Source organism: Dipteris shenzhenensis, chromosome 6 (genome assembly GCF_047967505.1).
Source record: "Dipteris shenzhenensis isolate YYH24624 ecotype China chromosome 6, Dip_SZ_1.0, whole genome shotgun sequence".
Taxonomy (NCBI): Eukaryota; Viridiplantae; Streptophyta; class Polypodiopsida; order Gleicheniales; family Dipteridaceae; genus Dipteris; species Dipteris shenzhenensis.
The window spans coordinates 890,033-914,261 of NC_141601.1; the positions used below are offsets into that span (position 1 = coordinate 890,033).

Below are 24,229 nucleotides of genomic sequence, written 5' to 3' on the forward strand. Positions count from 1 at the left end.
TGTTGTCACCTTTGCAGTTTTGTACCTTGCTGTGCCATAAACACAACAGTGCCTGAATTGCTGGATAGACCTCCATCATTATAATTGGGACAAGGTTGTTGTGCTCTGTGGGTCTTTGCATGATTGACCCATACAGGGTGTACCCAAACCAGCACAAGCAATTTTCCATGACACAAGAAGGTTCAATAAGGACTCCCTCAGCGATTGCCAAATTATGATATGTATCCCACATTCAAATGAGGACAGCTAATCTATAAACATTTTCTCTCATTCTGCAAGATATAGCTGTAAGATGTACATGACTAACAACACAGTATCCATTGACTTGATCTCTGCGAGCGCTCTCCAAGTGACAAATACAAAGAACCATTGACCACACATGACTGAGCCTACTAGAAATACCAACAGACTTTTGCACTGTTCTAGTACACTGCTCATTCAGAAAGCAGTGTACTTTTTCATATCTGGCAAACAAATTACAATACAAAAAATTAAATTAGTGCAAATTCAGTGGGTGGAACCAGCGTTCCACGAGCCATTGCACAGTGCATAGACGATTGCCAATCAACAGACTTCATATAGCACTACTGCAATGGACATATTAAGATTTTGGTTTTCTATAAATCGTTTGTACTTTGCAAATTCTCATGTAAGATGATTTCCAATCAACAGACTTCATACAGCACTGCTGCAATGAACATATCCAGATTTTAAATCATTTGAACCTTGAAAATGCTCACGTAACCTTACAAAGTGGGAAGGGTATGAGGATCTGCTGCTGCCAACCCGGGCATTTCCTCAGCTGTTGAAGAAACACCCTCAGAAAGTATCCAAGCAGCCTTCAAAGAACCCTTTGCTGCAATGGTTTTACGACTCTCTTGCCTGCTACTTCAGTATTTTCATTTCCACTGGACATTGAGTCATACACCAGAACCTGTGAAGGTAATGAGTTAACCTACTTGCATTGAAAAACAGTAACCAGATTCCTGCTAACATCAAAATGTCAATGCTTGAAAAGAAGCACACACCATCAGTCCCCCATGAGCAGCATTTTTATGTTAATGCGATTTTTCACCAAGCAGACCAGAAATGATGGTTAGCTTCTATAAAACATTTCCAAATATTTATGCACCTATTAGGATTTCCAAATGCAAGTCAGTACAGAAAGACCACAGTGCTCTATAGAGAAGAGTAAAAACAGTCATTTATTCCACATACAAAACAAAGCTCTGAACATGCAGAAGCAGGAAAGAACCATCTAGAACAATAGACACGGTTAGTGAATTACACCTTCTCATTCGCATGAGCCATCTCTATCACTTCATATGATAAAGAAATAGAATTCATGTGAACCTAAACCAATGATTACACCATCTCTTCAAGAAAAGTGGCGTCTGATTGAGGACAAACTTTCTGCCTATAGTGTCACAGTATGTATATGGCTTGATGCCTGCTCAATCACACATGATGATAAACCCCTTGCTTTCTATCCACGCATTATCCTTAACTTCTCAAGCATACGGATGTATAAATCTACTTTACAAACACGAAAAAAACTAAGCATGTGTTGAGCTGAACCTTTCTTTTCAAAGTGTTTACATTACTTACAATGTTGGGGCAGTGTTGATGCCTCCTTGGTAAAAGGACATGTCTTAGCAACGGAAGCTAGGAGCGGTGGACAATGGAGGGCTCTAGAACCTTCCAAAGAAGTCAAGTGAGCTCTCACAACACTTTAGTAGGTGAAGATGGCAAGCTGCCATGGAGGTTTAGAAAGAGCTTCCAAGGTTCAGAGAGAGGTTTCAGAGTTTAGAAGAGGTTCAAGGGTTAGAAGGAGGATCCAAGGTTCTGGGTAGAGTACATGGTGGAGAACTCGTCTCCCTCGTAGATCATGGAGGTTAAGGGTTGAGGAACTAAGGGTTTAAGGGGAGCATAGGAGTGGGAGAGGAAGAAGATGTAAGAGCATGGAGGAGAAGGGAGTGGTTACAAAAGGCCCACGTGGGCAACCTGTTGGGCATGTGCATTGCCACAAGATCCCAAACCACAATACCCAAATCCTTAGGCCTGCATCTCTCTCCTAGTTCCTTTCTAAGTATTAAGATTCAACCACCTTTTTTATGTGTACTGAAATTGTAACATGCAACGGTAATCTGATCGTGTAATTCACAACAAGACCTTCTTTAAACCTATAGTGAGGAATTAGCGTTGTACACCATAGAGAGAGAAAGGAGATGAGGGTAGAGAGAGAATAGAGTCGACAACCAATTGGGTCCTTGTACTCACTGAGGGCCCCCTCCCCCAATCAAAAAGAGAATTTGCTTTATACTCGGAGAACTAAGAAATACAAAGAACACTCTTCGAGAGAGCACGGAAAACGCGCTTTTGAAGAGCTCACTGTGCATACGTATAGCAGCCCCCCATCAACCTCCAAGAAAGTCACATCCCCTCAAAATGTGTATCCACATGCTTCATCATTGCTTTTTCTATCTCAACTTTTAGATATAGTATAATTGCTAAACTGTATGGTAAGATCTAACATTTGAGGATGGACCCCATCATTCGGTTATGGCATTAGTTTCCTACAAGTTTAGAAGCAACTCAATGAGGGAAAATGTAAGAAATCCTAGATTTACTATATTTAGAAATGTGCTAAGGAACAGAAAGAAGACTGAAATAGCAAAGAACAAGGAATATTTGTATTGCTTGAGTGTCTGTAGTGTCATCCATACAGTTGGGCCTCTCTTATATAGAGAGTGAAGAGTCACACATGAAAAGGTGTGTACCCCAAAGTGTATGTGCATGAAGAGGTGTGTACCCCTTGTGAAGGGTGTGACCCTTGATGAGAGGGTACATTACAATAGGAGTGTCTCTTCCATAGAATGTCTCTTGTGAAGGGTTATGCCTCATAGGAAGTGTCCCATCGAAAGGGCATATCCTTCCACAAGTGTCCATTCATCAAACCATCCATAAGTCTAAGATATAGAGAAAGGAATACGTCACAAATCGTGACATCCCCTCCCACTCAAAATAAGACCCTAGAGGAGATAATGAACTGATGTAGAAAATATCACGGTAAATTCTGAAAATACGGCTGTAAAATGTCAAGGTACTGCTGTAAGTCTTCATCAAATTGCCAAGTAGCGCCGGAGTCTCGTCCAGATCTCGCCAAAGAACAAGGAATTCCGTGATAAGTCAATGTCGAGTCTCTCGCTGTAGATGGTCCAGAATACGCTCAGAAATAAGGAGAACATATTCGTCTTCGATTTCTCGGACATAATCACATGCAAGAAAAACTGCTTCATCACCTGGAATGTACATCCTTAGCCAAGAAATATGAAATGTCAGATGGATTTTACCCCATGATGGTGGTAATTCCAATCTGTAACTTAAAGGTGAATTTTTCTTGACGATCCGGAAAGGTCTATAGTATCTTGGTTGCAACTTAGGAAACACAGACTTAACCGTCTTATAGCGATGTGGGGCTACAAATAATAGCACCATGTCACCAGTGTCAAATTCCAGGTGACGTCTATGTTTGTTGGCAGACCGTTGATACCGCTCTTACGCGTTTCGCATATGATCCCCGACTTGGGATAGAACGTCTTGCATTTCTTCAACCAGTTGATCAGCTAGGGCCACTCGATGTTGAAGTACAAAATTCGTTGGTACAATCGGAGTGTGTCCATAAGCTGCTTGGAATGGAGTCATGTTGATGGCACTATGGAAAGAGTTATTATAAGCAAACTCAAGGAGTGGTAGATACTCTTCCCAAGCTGCTAGGCGTGACTGAATATAATGTCGAAGCATTTCTTCCAAAACTTGGTTGACTCTTTCAGTCTGGCCATCTGATTTTGGGTGGTAGGCTGAACTAAACAGTAGAGTTGTACCTTAAGATTCGAACAGTGAAATTCAAAAGTGACTGGTAAACTTAGGATCTCTATCGGATACAATATCCTTGGGCAATCCATGGTGTCGGAAAATGTGTTGTATGAAGAGTTTGGCGATGTCTGGAGCCTGTGCACTTCTTTTGCAAGCAACAAAGTGTGCCATTTTGGACAATCGATCAACAATTACCATAATCTGAGTGTTACCTCTGGAGGATCGTGGTAGTGTTGTAATGAAATCCATGGAAATACTTTCCCACCTTTCAGTTGGAATCAGTTGGAACTGGAAGAGGCTGAAGAAGTCCTGCTGGAAGTCGTCGGCTTGCTTTCATTTGTTGACAAGATAAGCAAGATGTAACCATTTTGATGACGTCGCTTTTCATCTGAGGCTAGTAATATGTTGCACTGGGTAACCTATAAGTCTTGTTGATGCCTGGATGGGCAGCATAAGGAACTACATGATGCTCTTTTAACAAAAGACGTCGAACATCCTTGTCATGTGGTACACGGACGCGATCTTGATAATACAGAAGGTCGTCCATATAAGAATAGGATGAGAAAATCTTCTGTTCGGAAGTCGAAGGTTGATCTTTTGAAAGAACTTGTACTGCTGTGCCGAAGTCTTTATCATTGAAATACTTCCCTTTGAATGAATTCGGAACATCCACAGATAATGTAGAGATTACCATAGCTGATGCTAGAGTTAACCTGCTCAGAGCATCTGCAACTACATTGCGTAGTCCTGGAATGTACTCAATGGTCATGTGAAAGTTGGCTAGAAACTCAACCCAGCATGCTTGTCGAGCGTTCATGACTGGCTGAGTAAAGATATACTTTAGAGAGTGATGGTCTGTCTTGACCACCGAGCCGGCTCCCATGAGATAATGTTTCCAAGAGCGATAAGCATGTACAACGGCAAGAAACTCCTTATCATAAACCGGGTATCGGGTTAGGATATCGGAATGTTTATGGCTGTCAAAAGCAATAACTCTGCCTTCTTGCATCAAGATTACTCCTGTAGCGATGTCGGAAGCGTCGGTCATGACCTCAAATGGAAGGTTTGGGTCAGCAATAGCCATGACTGGTGTGGTGGTGAGTGCTTGCTTGAGTTGTGGGAAACCATTGAAAAATTGATGTGCTTTTCAATAATTCGGACATAGGAGCTGCGATTTCGGAAAACTGATAGACCTTTGTATGGAAGAAGTTTGCCAATCCAAGAAAAGAGCGGACATCATGAACATTCTTAGGAGTAGGCCAGTTTCGGATTACCTCGACCTTCTTGGGATCCACAGAGATGCCTTGAGCTGAAATAACATGTCCCAAATATTCGAGTTGGGTCTTGAAGAACTCACTCTTCTCAATGTTGATGTAGAGAGAATTTGCGCGGAGAACTTCAAAAACTTGGTGCAGATGTTGTTTGTACTCATGTAGGGATCTACTGAAAACGAGGATGTCATCGAGGTAAACAATGACGAACTTATCGACGAAAGGCCTGAAGATGTCGTTCATTAGTGTCATGAATGTGGCCGGGGCATTGTTTAACCCAAAAGGCATGACCAAACATTCATAGTGTCCATACTTTGTTCGAAAAGCTGTCTTGTACTCTTGTCTGTATAATGTTGGATGCGAAAAGACAAGTTTTTGATCCTGGTGTTGCACAAGAAGGTAGTTCCATTTGCGAGTTCAATCTGATAGTCCATGGGACTAGGACTGGTGGTCAACCGAAGTTTGTCGACCAGAGAACTAGCTAGGAAGTTATGAGAGCAGCCATTGTCGATGAGGATAGTGACCGTTGTTCCACGAATTGATCCTTGAACACAAAGTAGTTGAGTGGCTAGCGAAGGTTCGGGGTTGCTGGCAAGGCTCATGTGGATGGTATTTGCCATTCGAACAGCTTTGCCTTTCTTGTCTTGTGCTGGGGTAGCATCTTCTGTTTGGGAAGTGCTAGGTTTTATATTGGAATCTGGCTTTGGTCACTTGGGACAATCGAACCATCTATGGTCGCCTATACAGATGGTACAAAGTCCTTTTGTGCTGGAGTTGTTCTTCTTGTCAGTGACCGCACCTTCATGTTGGGGATGACGGTAATGACTTTGTGAAGAAGAAGAGGCGCAATCCTTGGAGGAGTGCTTCTGTTGGAATCCAGCATACGATTTCTGAGACTTGTAGGGATCTTGAGAGTGTTGCTGACCGTGATTACCCGAGTGTTTTCTAAACTTGGGGGTATCTTCAGGGCGAGCACCTTTGGCCATAGTATCTATGAACACTCTGCTTCCTTGTGTTTTGAAAATCTGTAATGCGCTCTGCGTAAGCAATAGTGCCAACTATGGTGGTGATGTTTGCTTTGAGGACATCAATGCGTAACGAGGGATTTAGGCCTGAGATAAAAGAATGAAGGCAATCATCATCAGTTAAACCATCAATCTTCAGCACCAATGTAGTGAACTGAGAGATGTAGGAAGACAGGGAGCCTATTTGCTCCAACTGTCTGAGTTTTGAACGTGCTTGGAAGTCCGCATTGGCAGGTATGAACTGCTTACGGAGCACGTGTTCAAAACGTTCCCAAGTTAACACACTTTTGCCGTCCTTTAAGCATCGTTACCACCATAGGAAAGCTGTATCCTTGAGGAGGGAGGCTGCCAAGGCAATCTTTTTGCCTTCAGTGAGGTCAACAGTATCAAAGTACATGCGCAGTTTTGCGAGCCATTGGTCAACTGTTCGACGATTTCGTTGACCAGTATAGGCTTCCGGAAGTTTAATGTCAAGTCTTTTAGTTTTGGAAGCTTGGAGTAAGGCTTGGAGTAAGCGGTAGAGGATACGGAGTTCAGTGTTTTCTACCTCAAGTGGAAATGAGTCCACATAGTCATCCAGTGGCGTCACGTCATCCTCTGTATATGTGGTACTGCGAGAATCTTGGAGTTGTTGGACTTTCTGGACCAAGTCGGAGATGTTGTCCTGAAGCTGTGAAATTTGAAGTTGAAGTAGTGCTTCGCCTTGTAAGTTGACTTCAGGGGTCTTTTTTGGACTTGAGTCGCTTATCTCCGGAGAGGCTGCACGCGAGCGTTGCGACATATCTGAGATCCCTGTGAGAAAAGCACGAACTTGCGCTCTAGTTTGTACCATTCCTGAAAGAAGATTCGGGCTGCTCCCTGAGATTGCTCATGTTGGAGGAGGCAAGAGAAGCAGGATGGAACCAACCGTGGAAATCAGGTAAAGGAGGTCCTGTCTGAGGTAACACTGGTGATGCCGAAATGGGTGTTACTGCTCGTGAGAGTACAGGGGTAGGTTGCAGAGTCCACGGATCTGAGAAGAAATAAGGAGCTGCTGTCGGAAGTGGAGGATATCCAGGAGAAGGAGTGCCTTCAGAGTGTAAATACTATCTTGGGGAAGGTACAACCTGTATAAGAGGATAGCTGGGAGCTAAAGGAGGTGGAGAGTACCCTAGAGATGCTGAAGCTGAGGGGTAAAAGTCTCTCCAAAGATGGACAGCAAACTCGTGAGAAATATCGGGTTCTGGGTATCTACGTGTCTCGTGGAACACAACCTGGACTGTGCTGAGGAAGTAATGTAACTGAGGTGCCTCACGCAGAAGGTATAGGATGTGGTCCAAGTCACTAGAAGGGCACATGACACAGGAGACCCACGATGCAAAAGCTCCGAAATGGGCTGGTTGTGCAATCTGAACACGATATTGTGTGGTAGATGATGCCTGAGGTGTCCTTGAAGGGACGAGGGAATTACCAGGGGTTTCCATGTTTTAAGGAGGAGGCTTTCATTTGCTATAATTGATAAAAGCACGAACTTGCGCTCTAGTTTGTACCATTCCTGAAAGAAGATTCGGGCTGCTCCCTGAGGTTGCTCATGTTGGAGGAGGCAAGAGAAGCAAGATGGAACCAACCGTGGAAATCAGGTAAAGGAGGTCCTGTCTGAGGTAACACTGGTGATGCCGAAATGGGTGTTACTGCTCGTGAGAGTACAAGGGTAGGTTGCAGAGTCCACGGATCTGAGAAGAGATAAGGAGCTGCTGTCGGAAGTGGAGGATATCCAGGAGAAGGAGTGCCTTCAGAGTGTAAATACTATCTTGGGGAAGGTACAACCTGTATAAGAGGATAGCTGGGAGCTAAAGGAGGTGGAGAGTACCCTAGAGATGCTGAAGCTGAGGGGTAAAAGTCTCTCCAAAGATGGACAGCAAACTTGTGAGAAATATCGGGTTCTGGGTATCTACGTGTCTCGTGGAACACAACCTGGACTGTGCTGAGGAAGTAATGTAACTGAGGTGCCTCACGCAAAAGGTATAGGATGTGGTCCAAGTCACTAGAAGGGCACATGACACAGGAGACCCACGATGCAAAAGCTCCGAAATGGGCTGGTTGTGCAATCTGAACACGATATTGTGTGGTAGATGATGCCTGAGGTGTCCTTGAAGGGACGGGGGAATTACCAGGGGTTTCCATGTTTTAAGGAGGAGGCTTTCATTTGCTATAATTGATAATGAGCGTCAAATAACAATATGAAAGAGAATCCTTAGAAATAGAATGGAAAGAAACCACCTAGCATAGATTAGAACTGCCAATTAGTTGCATAGCACGGCTTGAAAATCTCTTGTCCGAAGGTCCATCGATTAAGAGGCGCCTGGCGAGACTTTCAAGGCAGATGGGGCGTTGGCAGAATCGTATTACAGATTGCATGAGATCTGGCGCACTTTTCCTGCATGGAAATTCATAGCCTGGCGAAGGAGGCCTGCGTTGAAACCTGTGGGGTACTTAGAAACAGGACCGGGCCTGGCTAGAGGGAAATAGAGGGCAGCAAAGAGCCACTGTTCTCAGGCTAGAAAGGTGGCGTGATGAGCAGCCAGGGTCTGGTTGGTTTGATTCAAGATGAAAAGGGCATCGAGGCTGCTGATCACAAGCAGGAGAGGCTTAGAAGAAATTCGCTGGTAGAGGCTTGAAACAAATCGTTGCATCTGGCGCTGTTCTTGCTTCCTGGCTGATTTGCGGGCAGCAAAGGCTGTTGATCGCAGGTAATCATGGCAATGAATCAACAAGAGCTGGCTGATGCAGGCAATCGAGAACTATGCAAGATGGAGGCTGACGAAGGGCACGTGCTGGCTGGAAGAAGATGGCGCAATCACGTACAGCAGAAAATGGCGAAACAGAATTCTGCATTTTGCGTTTTGATTCATGCGCCTATTGCTGGGTGGTGGTTACCCAAAAATTAAAACGTGGGTTTGGAGAACCCTTGGGTAGTCTAGGGTTAGGTCTTGGGTATAGGGCTGGTTTTCCATTTTAGCCCTTTTAGGTACCCTTTTGTAGGGTGCTTGGTGCCAAAAGGTGTGCCTATTCTAAGGGGTGTGACCCTTGGAATAGGTGTACCTTTTCATGAAGGGGTGTGACCCTGTTTTAAAAAGGGGTGTCCCCACACGAAAAGGTGTCTCCTTTTTTCCACGATGAGGGTGCATCAAAAGGTGTGTCCGATGGTGGAAAAGGTGCATCCCTTGGTTTTGGGACGGCCCAAGCACATCAAAAGACACGATTTTTGTCGTGTCCATTCACATCAACTCGTGATGTGGGGGAGATGGAGAGGCCATTGATGACTTTAGGTAGGGTTGGCGCGAAAAATTTTTACGCTCATTCTCTCCATCTCTTCCATGCACAATGTGCGCCGATATCCTTCTAGCGGAAAGAGGTGTATCAGATAGGCGCTAGAAGGTGGGGGGCATTTCCTACAGGCAGAAGCGAAATTTGCTCTGATACCATTGTAAGAAATCCTAGATTTACTATATTTAGAAATGTGCTAAGGAACAGAAAGGAGACTGAAATAGTAGAGAACAAGGAATATTTGTATTGCTTGAGTGTCTATAGTGTCTGTAGTGTCATCCATACAGTTGGGCCTCTCTTATATAGAGAGTGAAGAGTCACACATGAAAAGGTGTGTACTCCAAAGTGTGTGCATGAAGAGGTGTGTACCCCTTGTGAAGGGTGTGACCCTTGATGAGAGGGTACATTACAATAGGAGTGTCTCTTCCATAGAATGTCTCTTGTGAAGGGTTGTGCCTCATAGGAAGTGTCCCGTCAAAAGGGCATACCCTTCCACAAGTGTCCATTCATCAAACCATCCATAAGTCTAAAATATAGAGAAAGGAATACGTCACAGATCGTGACAGAAAAGACAAAACTTCACCCAATGAGGGAAAAGACAATGCTTCACCCAATAACCCAGATCAAGGACCAATCAAATGCAAAGAAGTGTAGGTTGACACAGCACAAACAATATAGGCATGTGACCTAAACGAGATAAGAGACACGACAACACACTAAATAGGCCTACAAAATATGAGAAGGACAACCAAACAATAGAGTCTCAACGTAAACATGTACTAGCATCATTAAGTACATGTAAATATAAAGAAACCCATTGGTGAAATCAGGGATCAGATATCAAAAGGTGAAATCGGAGATGAAATTGAAGGAGTGATAACCGTTTAAAGGTCTTGTTAGGTTCTCAATACCATATCTCATTTGGAGCAAACAAGGAGGCTAAGACCCTTGGTGTATGACAATGCAACCTAGAAGTAGCTAGGTTATGACACATGGCATTAATCAGCCCATGACAAATAACAACAAGCAACCACATTGTTATGTCCACACATGGACATAACGTGGCTAGTGTTATGGAGGTTAAGTTAGCCTATGGTCATGTGTCCTAACCATGGAACAGTTAGGACACGTGGTACCTTTGGGACACTAAGGGGGCACCTAAGACACCCTATATCTATATAAGTGAGAGCCATTGCTCACTTAGGGCATTCTCTGGAGTGGGGCCTCTCAAGAATACCCAACTAGGTTGGGAGTCTGTCCACGCCTGTGTCTCCCTAACGACACCCTGTGCGCAGATTAGGCTCTGTGGTATGGGACGCGTAGCCTTACTTGGGATGGACTATGGTCGGAGGTTGCTTCACCTCTAGCTCAAGGGTGATTTTGAGGGATCTACGGTTGGGTGGTGACACACTAGCCAACACCATATGTGTCCCTATGATACGATCTTTCTACTACTACAGCAGAATCACGGGAGTAGCACCACAGAATTTCCTCCCAGCCAAATCCTCGCTAGAGCATGAGAGCTCTCAGAGAAATCGAAATCCAAAAATTCACGTGAAGGTACCTTCTCCTTCTCTCACTAATTCCAAAAGGCTCCATCTCCCTCGATGGATCTAGATGCCACATATCATCATAGGGCCTTTCCTAATGCATCTTTTCACCCCTCTCTTGGGATACTTTAATTTCCTTTGCCCCTAGGCACATTGCTTGCATTAGGCCCTTAGCCTTAGATCCACCTAGTCTGGTGCTATCAGCCCTCACCTAGGACCTTGACATTAATTCCCTCCCGATCATTTACATGAAGCGCAAACAAATATATTACAAACGTAGATCCTTAAGGGAAATGTCGACTGATTCTTCCAAGGTCATGCTACCTCGACTAGAGCGTAACATTCCTTCCCTCTTCAGACATCAGCGTCCTCGATGATAAAGTCTGGGAACACTCTCCGCAACTGATATACGGATTCCCAGGTAGCTTCTGATAGAGGTTGACCATGCCATGCAACCAACACCATGGGTATCTTCCGATTTCGCACTTGCATTGTTCCTCGGTCTAGGATTCTTGTTGGTTTGCGCCTTGCATTATCCTCTATCTCCTGAAACAAAACCACACCTTCGATTAGTGAGTCACCAGTATGCAAAAATTTCTTTAAACGAGAAACATGAAAAACCGGATGCACCTTGCAACCCTGTGGCAATTCTAATTTATAGGCTACCTTGTCTATTAACCACGGCCCACAGTATCGAGGTGATAACTTAGCACACTCCCCTGAAGTTAACGACTTCGAGAACGAAGGAACTCTGAGAAAAACTTTTTCTCCTTCCTTAAATTCTCTTATAGACCGGTTTTCATCCGCATACGCCTTGGCTCTATCCATAGCCTGGCGGATATTAGCTCTCGCAAGTGCTAGCATCTCCCGCATCTGAACTACAAAGTTCGCGGCACTAGGCACTCTCTGAGTTATTCCAACTGTAGTTGGATTTGCTGGTCTATAGCCATAATTCAATTCAAACGGAGGAATGCTTTCTATCATTGTAGGCAAACTCTAACAATGGCAACCACTTGTCCCACGTATGTTGCCTCAATGACACATATGCCCTCAACATATCCTCTAAAATCTGGTTGACTCTCTCCGTCTGACCATCCGTTTCTCCCCACTACTCATTCCCAACTCAGTCCTTATTGTCTCAAATACCGCAGTCCAAAAATGACCGGTAAATCTAACATCTCTGTATGACACTATGGATCTAGGCAATCCATGCAGACGAAATATGTCTAATAAACAAATCCGCCACTTGCGGGGCACTAACAGACTCTCTAGTCGGAATGAAGTGAGCCGACGATCAACCACCACAAGGATAGAATCATATCCACCTTGTGTCGTAGGCAGCCCTACAATAAAGTCCATGGAAATGCTCTCCCACTTACTTAGTGGTATCTCCAAGGGCTGTAAAAGTCCGGGTGACTTCACCCGCTCAACCTTGCTTACTTGACACGAAAAACACCGTGTCACATATTCATGAATATGCTTTTTCATCTTTGGCCAAAAGAAATCTCGCTTCACGAGATCATATGTCTTCTCGACTCCTGGATGTCCCGCACATGGGCTATCATGGCATTGTCGAATGACTCTCTGCCTGAGATCATTCTCATTAGGTACTACTACCTTGCCATTTCTTTTCAACATATCATCCCTTATGGTATATCTTGCATATGTTTGGCCTTTTCTGGATACCAGATCATCCTTTTCTTTCCCGGGTCTTAACACATAAGCTTTAGGCCATAAGCTATGGAAAAACTCGTCCACCTTTTGAGTTTCTCTAATCTCGGTCATTAGAGTACTCTCTAATACTGTAAAACTCATATTGTGCATAATACGAGACAACGCATCAGCAACCTTATTATCCTTCCCTCTTCGGTACCGAATTGTCAAATTAAACTCCTGCATGAGCTCTGCCCACCTAGCTTGGCGGCCCCTCAAGTCAAGCTGTTTACAAGAATGTTTCAGTGTATCATGATCCACATCCACATAAAACTCTGAACCATACAAATAATGCCTCCATGTTTTCAAAGCATGGATAACAGCATACAACTCCAATTCATGAGTTGGCCAATTCCTTTGAGAGGGAGAAAGCTTCTTGCTTTCAAAGGCTACTGGCCTTCCCTCTTGAAGGAGAACTACTCCTACCGCAATGCCACTTGCATCGGTTTCCAAGAACAACGGTTTCTGGGGATCAACTATTTTTAACACCGGTCTTGTGACCACAACTTGTTTTATGGTGTTAAAACTTTCTTGTTGATTCCGTCCCCATATAAAAGATACTTTATCTGAGGTCAGATAAGTCAATGGCGATACTATTTCGGAATATCCTTTGATATCCTTCTATAAAATTGGACAAATCCCAAGAATGATCGCAAAGTGATCAGACTCTGAGGGATTCGCCAGGTCAGTATCACAGCCAATTTCTTTGGATCCATTTCTACCCCCTATAGAGTCAATATGAATCCTAAATATTCAAGCCTAACCATACACAGTATAGTTTTCTTCTTATTTACATAAAGACTGGCTTTCCTCAAAGTACTGAACACTACTCTTAAGTGTTCACGATGCTCAGTAATACTTTTACTGAATATCAGGATATCGTCAATAAAATATACTACAAACTTTCCGATATACGGACGTAGTAAATCGTTCATACGCATGACGAATGTCGCTGGAGCATTGGTAAGTCCGAAGGGCAATACCAAAAACTCATAATGACCAAACCTGCTTCTGAATGCGGTTTTATGCACATCCTCGGCTCTAATCCGGATTTGATGGTAGCCACACTTAAGATCTATCTTAAAAAGCACGGCTCCATGTAATGCATCTAGCAAATCATCAATTCGAGCCATCGGATGTCTGTGCTTAACAATGATATTATTCAATGCTCTGTAATCTATACAGAGGCGAAACGTATCATCCTTTTTCTTCTTTAATATCACTGGCGAAGCAAAAGGCGAGAAACTTGGTTGAATCTACCCCAACTTCAGGTATTCTTTCAGTTGTCTACGCACCTCCGTCTCTTCAGTAAAACTCATTCTATAGGGCGGCCTATTTACAGGTTCTGCCCCCGGGATCAATTCAATCTTATGCTGAACTTTCCTCTCTGGAGGTAACCCATAAGATAGTTCATCTTTAAAACGTTCAGAGAACTCCTCTGTTATAAGATTAGCCAACTTGGCCATCTCACCACTTTGCGTAACATCAGTGCTAGCCTGACACGTCCCAGCACTCCTGAAACCCCTGATCTGCAAAACAACCACACACAACATCAGAACTGAGCAGGCTGCTCACCACCCAACCGTGACATCTGCGGGATGTGATCCCGAATCAGAAGATGTCCCCTCCGAGCCACGAGCTGAGCTACTGGCATGAACTCCCAATCAGATCCAAACCAGCCTGGTGTCCCATACCACCAGGTGGCGCTGTGAAGCCCTGGATCTGTCACTGGGCCTTGGGCTACGCTAAGATGCAGGCGCGCGTCCGCGACTCAATCCAGGATCAAACCTAGCACCTGGGAACGAGATTTGCTCCCAACTGCACACTGAGAACTGAACCCCCTGGGCCTCTTTTATAGACTCGGTCCCCGGCGCCAAAAATAGTGAAGACCTATAAATAGTTCATACCCTTGCCACTCAACCCGAGAATCAAGCCTGCCTAGCTCTAAGCCTCCCTAGGCTAACCTGAGCTAGTTCTGTGTACCTAGTATACGTCAGATACCAATCCGTGCACATGACATACTCCCCTTCCTCTAAGAACTCACTCCTGAGTTCGCTAAGAAATCCGAAAATGTTCTTTGGAGGTTTTGTAATGTCTCCCATGTTGCATCCTCCTCAACACGATCCTTCCACTTGATCTTGTATTCCGTGATAGTACGATTTCGAATCTGTCTTTCACGAAATCCAAGAATAGATTCAGGTTCGTGAGGAATAAAAGTCAAATCTGTAACTTCTATAATCTCATGAGGAGAAACAAGTTGATCATCTGCACCCAATACTTCTTTCAGTCTACTGACATGAAAGACTGGATGTACTTTAACATCAGGAGGCAATTCTAGTCGATATGCAACTGGTCCAATTCTTTTAATGACCTTGAATGGGCCACAATATCTGGGGGATAATTTCGGAACCAAACCAGTACTTAGGCTCTTGGATTCCTTAGGAATTCTCAAATATACCATCGTTCCTTCAGAGAACTCTCTGGGTGAACGATGTCTATTAGCATAAAATCTGTCCCGATCTTGGGCACTTCTAATAGACTCCTTGGCAAACTGCAACATTTCCTGCATGTCTTGCAAGAAGTTCTTAGCAGCATCATTTTGAATCCCTTTTAATCCTACCATAACTGGTGACTTAGGTTGAAACCCGTACATAAGCATAAAAGGACTATAACCTGTACTAGAATGCTTTGCACTGTTGTAAGCAAATTCAATCATAGGTAGATAATCTTCCCATGAAGACTGTCTCTTAGATACATATGCCCGAAGCATGTCTTCAACCAACTGGTTGACCTTTTCTGTACTGCCATCGGATTGTGCATGATCCGAGGAACTCATACTTAGAGTAGTTTCTAACTTCTCAAATACAAGTGTCCAAAAGTTACTTGTAAACTTTGAGTCCCTGTCACTGACTATGTCAGATGGCAAACCATACAACTTGAACAAGTGGTCCACAAACTCGTGAGCCAACTGAACAGCTGAAATAGTTGTTCTTGTAGGTAAGAATCTAGCCATTTTTGTCAAACGGTCCACTATGACCCAAATAGAGTCATGACCCTTGCGCGTTCGAGGTAAACCAGTAATAAAATCCATGGAAATACTTTCCCATTTATTACCTGGAATCTGTAAAGGCTGTAATAAGCCCGCGCTTCTAAGGCGTTCAGCCTTAGTAACCTGACAAACCCGGCAACCTACTACATAGTTCTCAACAAATGCACGCATCTTAGGCCAATAAAAGGTATGCTTCACAAGAGACAGAGTCCTATGTATACCTGGATGTCCCGCACTAGGAGCATCATGACACTCCCAGAGAATCTTGGATTTAAGGTCCAGAACATCAGGCACACAAATCTTTTCATTCCGGAACAGCAAGCCGTTCCTAATCATCCACTGACCTCCCGCCGCCTGTATCCTAGGTGGCACAATCCCTGAGTCCTAGTCAACCATGGAGCTCCCATCCTGGACTCTCTGCCAATAAGAACTGAAATGACTATCAGTTGCGTATAGCCCTCTCAAGGATTGAAATAGGTCTGAGGATATTTCCGTAAATGACAAAGCATTTACAAACTTAACTCGACTTAAGGCATCCGCCACACTATTCAACGAACCCTTACGATAACGTATTTCGAAATCAAAATCCTGCATTAGCTCTGCCCATCGAGCTTTCCTTCCTGTCAATTCTGATCCATCACACACATACTTAATTGACTGGTGATCAGTCAATACAAGGAACTTTGAACCATACAAGTAGTGTCTCCAAACCTTGAGAGCATACACTACTGCATAAAGTTCCTTCTCAAGTGTGGGCCAACGATACTGAGTGTCGTCTAGCTTCTTACTCTCAAAAGCTACAGATCTGCCCTCCTGGAATAGAGCTGCCCCAATCGCATAATCACTCGCATGGGCCTCTAAAACATAAGGCCGGGTAGGATTGGGTAATGCAAGAACGGGTGCTTCCTTGATAGAAAACTTCAAGGTTTCAAAAGCCTTGTTCATTGCATCAGTCCAAGAGATCGGCTAGGTAGACCTGCGTCCACGACCTTTCAATATGTTGGTCAAGGGTGCCGTGATATGTGAATAATCACGCACTAACTTCCGAAGAAATACCGTAAATCCTAGGAAAGAACGAAGTTGTTTCACAGTCTGAGGGATAGGCCATTCTAAAACCTTCTGGATACGATCCAAATCAATGCTAATACCTTCAGAAGAAATCTTGTGTCCTAAGTAAATGATCTCCTTCATAAAGAAGTCACATTTACTCATCTTGGCATAAAGCTTATGCTGTCTTAGAACAAGTAAGACAACCCGAAGGTGTCCTATATGATCCTCAAGCGTTTTACTATATATCAAAATATCATCTAAGAACACTACAACAGCTTTTCGGATTTCCATCACGAAAACCAACGGTCCCTGAGGTACATCTTTCTCACCTCGTAAGACATAAAGCACATCATTCATCTTGAATTGATATACGTGCTTTTTTCAATCAATGGATGGATTCTTCCTAGAATGCCACGCCATACCCACGGCTATATCTGCATGAGCAAGCTTAGTCATTTCAAAATCAAGCTTCTCAACATAGTCCTGAATACGAAGCTCCAACTGGGTAACCCTTTGGTCCCATACTTCAGTTGAACTTCCATCTGCCATCCTGACTGTATACGCATAGTCAGATGGGCTAGTCTTTAACTTCAGCCTCTTCACGAGCTTGGAGTTAATCACATTGTGCGTTGACGCCGAGTCAAACAACACAATGATATCATGATTAGCCACTTGCCCTTTCATCTTAATTAACTCCGTATCATTAAAGGATGTATACCCCGTTGCTGCGGGCCTAGATAGGATGTTATCAGGTGCACTCGTTACTAGCTTAGCAACAGACACACATAACAAACAAGGTACTGACCTCTGAGAAGATCCCGCTAGCTGAATCTGCATCTGTTTCGCTCTGGGACTTCCCTCCATTTCTACGTCGCATTCTGAGACTACCATCTCAGCCATCCGACGATCCTTTCTCTTGGACAATCCTTCCACTGATGAGACTGAAGGCAACCAAAACACAAGCCTTCTCTCCTCGCTTTTTCTCTTTGCTCTGAGTTTAAGGAAGACTTTGACCAAGCCCGAGCTGCCATTGGTATTACTTTCCTCTTCACTCCAATGGTGGTACTTGATTTAGGAGTTTCAGCTGGTTTCGCCTGCTTGGCTTGACCACTCGGCTGAGAACCACTTCCTTTACTAATCCACTTCTTCTTAAACCCAGATTTCTTCTGGTACCCATACTGGTTCCGACTTGCGCAAACCCACTTGGCTTGCTGCCCTTGGCATCTTCATAGTTCAGGGCTATGGCTATTGCATCATCCAACGTGTTCGCATACTTAGCCCGAACTTCCATTTTAATCCGATCATTCAATCCAAATATGAAATCTTTCACTTCGATTGATTGAGATAGGGGTTCATCAACCTTCATTACGCTCTCTCAAAACTTATCAGTGTATTCTACCACTGACAAATTTCTCTGACAAAGGTTTCTATACTGATCCAAAGCTCGGGATGCTTCGCCAGGAGGTAAGAAATGTTTTCTGAATTCTCTTTCAAACCCCTCCTAGGTAGTAAATGCAATACCATCTTTCTGTTGTTTAATCCACTACCGATCTGCTGCCTCGCTAAACATGTGGGTGGCCTCGCGGATCTTCTTGATATCATTTCTGATTTCACAAATCGCGAACGCCTCGTCCCATTTGTGTAACCAGGTCTCAATGACATCAAAACTACGGTCATTCATCCGACCAGAATACTTTTCCGGCCTATAATTGGCAATATTGGATACTTTAGCCTTCCTAGGCTCGACCGGTAGGGACACTAGACTCCGGTTCCATTGGAGCCTTTCCTTTCTCATCTCGAGAAGGTCTGGCAGACATACTGTGTATCACTCTTCTAAGTTCAGACTGCCCTGCATTTGCCTTTAACTGTTGTGCTAATAACTACTGCAAGGCATCTTCAAGTAATGCAATCCTGCCAGATAAGGTGTGAGCTTCTGGGCGCGACACCTGCTGGGTCGGCTGGACTCCTAACTCTACAGGGTCCATCCTGGAAGCTCCTTCTTCTGCTTCCATTTAGGTCAATGGGTGTTTTGGTTTTCTTTCTTCTTCTTCTTCTCCTTTTTTTTTTAACACCGCTAGAACGCTGTATTTACAAACTGACAAAATTCAATGTACTGGCACTCTGACACAATTCCCTATTCTAGGGAATACCTGCAATCCCACATGCACACTGACTAAGCATTTGACACAGGCATAACCCAAATATCGCCTTTCCCTATACTAGGGAAATTCCTGCAAACAAACTGACTTCATCACAAAGGCATCTGCACAAGCATAGTCTCCCAGATTGCCCACAGGAATTTGAAGAAGTCAAAAAAATTCCAAGTCTGCTATGTACCCTGTTATGGCATCGAACGTTCATGCAGACTAAATATTCACAAGAACCTCTTCATGCAAGCGGAGCATCAACAAATACTAAGGTCGGGAAAAAAACACAGAATTGACGAATGCCAAAGAAAGCTCCCTGGTTGTTCGCTCCTGCCACCCGATTTGATACTGTGCCAGATCACGATGCCGGATATCAACACTCGCAAAATCTGCAACCCCTGGAGTCTTCACGTAGCGTAGATGTGCCGAAGCCTGCAGCCTCCACGTACTCCCTGGATACCAAGTGATACGATCTTTTGCTTCTTCTGCCAAAGCGTTACTCTCTGTTCGGAATCTGTCTCAGCCTACGGGCTAGTTACGTGACCACAAACGATCCTTTTTCTTTTTTTCATCGACCGAACCAGAAAACACGTGGCTTCTAATTGTCGCACATGCAAGGACTAATTCGCTATCTGTTTTGTCAATCCACGGGCTAATTCACTATCGAGCCACCATACAGTCATAACGCTGCTCTGGCGTTTGCAGATTTGTAATGGTCATTGTACGCTCCTCGCTTCTCCATCCCTAGCGATTTTCAGCTTCGAGGCATCGCAGCAAGCTTCCCGCATGTGCTTTGCAACGTTGTTGGTGTCGCTTGGATCATATTTTGTGCTTTTGTTCTAGTGCCGTCGCCTTCCAGTCGACCGTTAAAAGATTGGAAACTTTTCGTATCTTGCCTCATTTGTGCATTGCCTGGCAATTGCATCTATCCCAGGTCAGAATTACTCGAGTCCTGCTCACACTCTGCACCAATTACGGAGGGAAGAACCATTTCGTGATTTTTTTAGGACTGTCCACAGTTGGGCATCGCGAGGCATAAGCATAAGCTTTCGTCGATCTTCTGATCGTGACTCCATGAGAAAGGCAGCCAAACCTTTGCTCTGATACCAAATGATACGATCTTTCTACTACTACAGCAGAATCACGGAAGTAGCACCGCAGAATTTCCTCCCAGCCAAATCCTCGCTAGAGCGTGAGAGCTCTCAGAGAAATCGAAATCCAAAAATTCACGTGAAGGTACCTTCTCCTTCTCTCACTAACTCCAACAAGCCCCATCTCCCTAGATGGATCTAGATGCCACATGTCATCATCATAGGGCCTTTCCTAATGCATCTTTTCACCCCTCTCTTGGGATACTTTAATTTCCTTTGCCCGTAGGCACATTGCTTGCATTAGGCCCTTAGCCTTAGATCCACCTAGTCTGGTGCTATCAGCCCTCACCTAGAACCTTGACATTAATTCACTCCCGATCATTTACATGAAGCGCAAACAAATATATTACAAACGTAGATCCTTAAGGGAAATGTCGACTGATTCTTCCGAGGTCATGCTACCTCGGCTAGAGCGTAACACCCTATGTTTGGATATTGATGTTGGGTTATGCTTGCACGTTTAGCACAGAGATAGAGGAGATCCTAGAACCCCAGCTTGGGGATTGTTTCACACACAACACATGACATCAATCTATGAAATAACAAATGGCAATAATTAGCCTCGTGACTAATGTTGGCACAAATTGGCCAGATGACGCATGACAACGTGTGAAATATGGCACATCACAACCACATGACATGTGGCGTAAGTTAACATATGACATGGAACAAACAACACATAGCATGCAACACATGCACTGCACTATCTTGCACAATGCGCACCGCATGATACCCCCCACGGCACCGACTGGCAGCTGGATGGTGTGGCATCACCTAACACATGGCAAACCTTATGACACTTGACCACATCGCCAAATGAAACTTTAGGCAATATACCATAGGAATCCCTTTGAAGAGCTTCAACATGTGTTGTCTCTCTTCAGGAACCAATTGACACACTTCTCAATACGGTGGACTGAGGCGAAGGGCTCGCTACATAGCCCTTACTGAGTGCTATACTAATAAGCTCAAGACTCGAAACACAAAACTAGTACTAGTACTCAAAATACATAACTAGGTGCCATGATAGCCCTGGGAAGGTATCTTGTATCTGTATCCGTCGAGTCGTCTCTCGTTGTGGTGGGGGGCATGGTCTCCATGATTTCTGTATCTACTGAGCCATATCAAGAGTCGGCTCAAATAAGCCCCTATGACCTCTATCTTATTGAGATGCGGCAACATCGAGAGACCCTACTAAAGCAGACCAGACAATAGGAGGTGACAATGCCACAAAGGGCAAGGACGAGCATCACATGTCACCGATTCCTATGCATTTGAGTCAGCCCCATGATAGTGTGGTGTAGAGGAGGAGGAGATAGCTGACATGAGAGCAGAGTGGATTGGCGGGAAGAGATGCCGCAAAGCGGCAGAGCCATAGACATCGAGACCACACACAATGCAGAGGACAACCAGAGCACACATGGTGGAGGTCAAAGCCTATCTCAACTCAGTGGATCAGTCGAAAGAGTGGTCCAAAACCAAGCCCCTATTGAAAGAGACAATGGTATTGTCCACGTATTTCATAGTAGACCGGGCAAGTGCATAGGAAATCTTGTTCTGTCTCCCCCTCCTCCAGTGAGGGTGCCCTTACACCATTGGAGGACCCAATCAGCGTCAAAATTCTACATGCATTGCAACCATCTGCATTCTAGAATTTCTGGTTCTTCACATTTGGTATCAGAGCAATGACGATTCACTCTAGTGACGGAAAGAGAAAGTGACGATCTATCGACATCCAAGCCGTACAGACTGAGAGTTAATAGAAAGTCAGAGGAAAGGTCGGTACAAGCAAGAAGCATCGTGAATGGGTGTGGGGACAAAGAAACAGTCAGAAGATAGAGGCACAAAGTGGACGCATAGTGAGAAGGAATGTGTGGAAGTCTACTGCATCGTAGACACAAATTGAGATTTCAAGTTCTGGCTGGAATGAAGTATTTGCTGGTTGTTATCTGTTCACTGCCCTTTGGTGTTCCCGAAGGCCGGTTTCATCCACTGCTCTTTGGGTATGCCTGTAGCTCTCTCTTCCTCAATCCTCAGCTGATCTAACGAGACCTGCATCTGTCCAATGACAATTGTCAGTGCATGTGAGATTCCTCTGTCCTCAAGGTACTGGGATCTGATGATGAGTCCATCATCCGATACTCTTAAGAAGTGGTCATGATAGAACAGGAGAGAGAGAGAGAGAGAGAGAGAGAGAGCGAGAGAGAGAGGATTTAGATGTCACTTAAAAAAAGTACCTACATGAGTGGTGGATGTAGACTTAATAGTCCCTCCACATTTCCCTCTAACTGTCTCTAGAGTGCTACTAATTTAGCTCTTTCCCCCCTTTTGATTACAGACTTGTTTTTCTTGAAGATTTAAGGTTTTAAGGGCACATTCAGACAAGGGAAGTCACCCCGTTAGGATGCCCGTTCCCTATCTCAAAACCAGAAATTTATGAAGAAGACCTTCCTTGGAAAACTCGAAATTCCAAAAGCAGATGTGGAGTCGATACAACATGCAACTTTCCAGAATTCCAGAAGAGTCCATGCCTAACTGAGAATCATCCCATTTGCACCATCCCAGTTGCACACCACACCCTCTAATTCACAGTAGAACTTGCCCCCCCAGTAGCTGAAACAGTCTCCCATCCTCTCCTATTGAAAGGAGAGACCTTGGCAATCGACAAAGGAGAGCTGCCTCCCCTTCACAAGCTGTGACATTGCCCCACGAGCTGTCCCCCTCCTCTATGAGCTCCCATATGCTGCCCACAGCCCATGAGCTGCCCAAATGCCAGTCTCAGTCACCTTTTGGAGCTTGAACTGCCACTGGATGAAAACTGTGAGATCAGTTTGCAGCCTTTCTGTCCCTCCTGCTCATAACCTTTTTCCCTACAATTATTCAGCTGCATCAGCTCTACTTGTGATAAGCCTGATCAGCCCTATGAAGTGTAAACCAGTCCCTTTAGCAGGACTGTTTTAGCTCTGCAACTAGACTCAAAGTCAACTTGAAGTCCAATGCCATACCACATGCCCTTTCCTCTAGCTGCTGCTCCCACGCCAGCAGGTCTACGTCCTAAGAAGCACACTCCGTGGAACCCCTCATTGGAATATTAGAGGTCACCTTCCCATCTGTGAGCCCCCAAATGAGGAGAGCATGGGGGGGTGAGCCTAGGGTTAGAGAGAATGCCACATGGGTAGCACTGTGGCTGCCATGTGGGCAGCAAAATCAGGCAAAGACACAAAGAGAGCAAGTACCTGACAGAGGAAAGCCACCATGGAGGGAAGATGTGGCAGAGATGTTTCCAGAGGATGTCCACGGATGGAAGGGGCCAGTCTGCGCAGGGACCACAGGAGTAAAAAGCTGTGATGACAGGATGCTGATGTCAACAAGATGTACGGGCAGATTCTGTCCAGATCCGGATGATGGAAGGACCCTGGAACAGGGGCGGAACAGCTGCAGGAAGTGGCTCATCAGATCACGGCATATTGGGGGCCATATGGGCCTGGTAGGAGTCCAAGAACAGGCTGGAATAAGGGCAGGTCTTCCTGGGCCAGTGGCGGCCTGCCACATGGCCAGGCGGGGCCTGCATGTGCATATTTTTGTGGGCCAACCAGGTCAGCCATTAGGGCTGACTGGGTCAAGGGCCTTGTGCCTTATAAAAGGGTCCCTTTGGGTCCCCATTAGGTATCAATTGGAGCAGCAACGCACAGGCAGAAAGGACCAGCAGCAGGGCTTCCCTTAGGCCTACATCCAGGAGGAGGTGGAGGCATACAGGAAGCTGCAGACTTAGCTCAAGAGAAGCTGCCCACCTAGGCTGACTATCCAAACAGTAAGATGGAAGGATCTCTGGACAAAGAGTCTACATAAGCTCAGAGGAGCACGCAGGCTCAGAGATCTAGGAGTGCCAAGCAGATAGTAGGAGAGCTTTGGTAAGATCAGAGGACCACGGTTTGGTGGGACTCTGCATCTCTTTTGGATTGTGTCCGGTTTGGACAGAAATATATCATTGTGGATTTTATATTTGTCTTGCATGCATTGTCTATTTACTGGCTTGCACACACGCTTATGATTGTGAAGTACACACAATTAAAGAATTTTGATTCCGTAAC

General features: G+C 44.7%; 1 protein-coding gene across 6 annotated transcripts in view; it reads right to left on the reverse strand.

Moving 5' to 3' along the window:
• EMF2 (VEFS-Box of polycomb protein) overlaps positions 1 to 24,229 on the reverse strand; it is a 92,602-nt gene that overhangs the window by 63,774 nt on the left and 4,599 nt on the right. For all 6 annotated transcript variants that reach the window (XR_015541133.1, XM_087375808.1, XM_087375805.1 and 3 more), the window contains one exon: positions 751 to 934. Coding sequence is in view for 5 of the 6 variants with exons in the window: in XM_087375808.1 (XP_087231934.1) it covers positions 751 to 794 (44 nt within the window). In the remaining variant the exon portion in view is untranslated. The remainder of the gene's footprint in view (positions 1 to 750; positions 935 to 24,229) is intronic.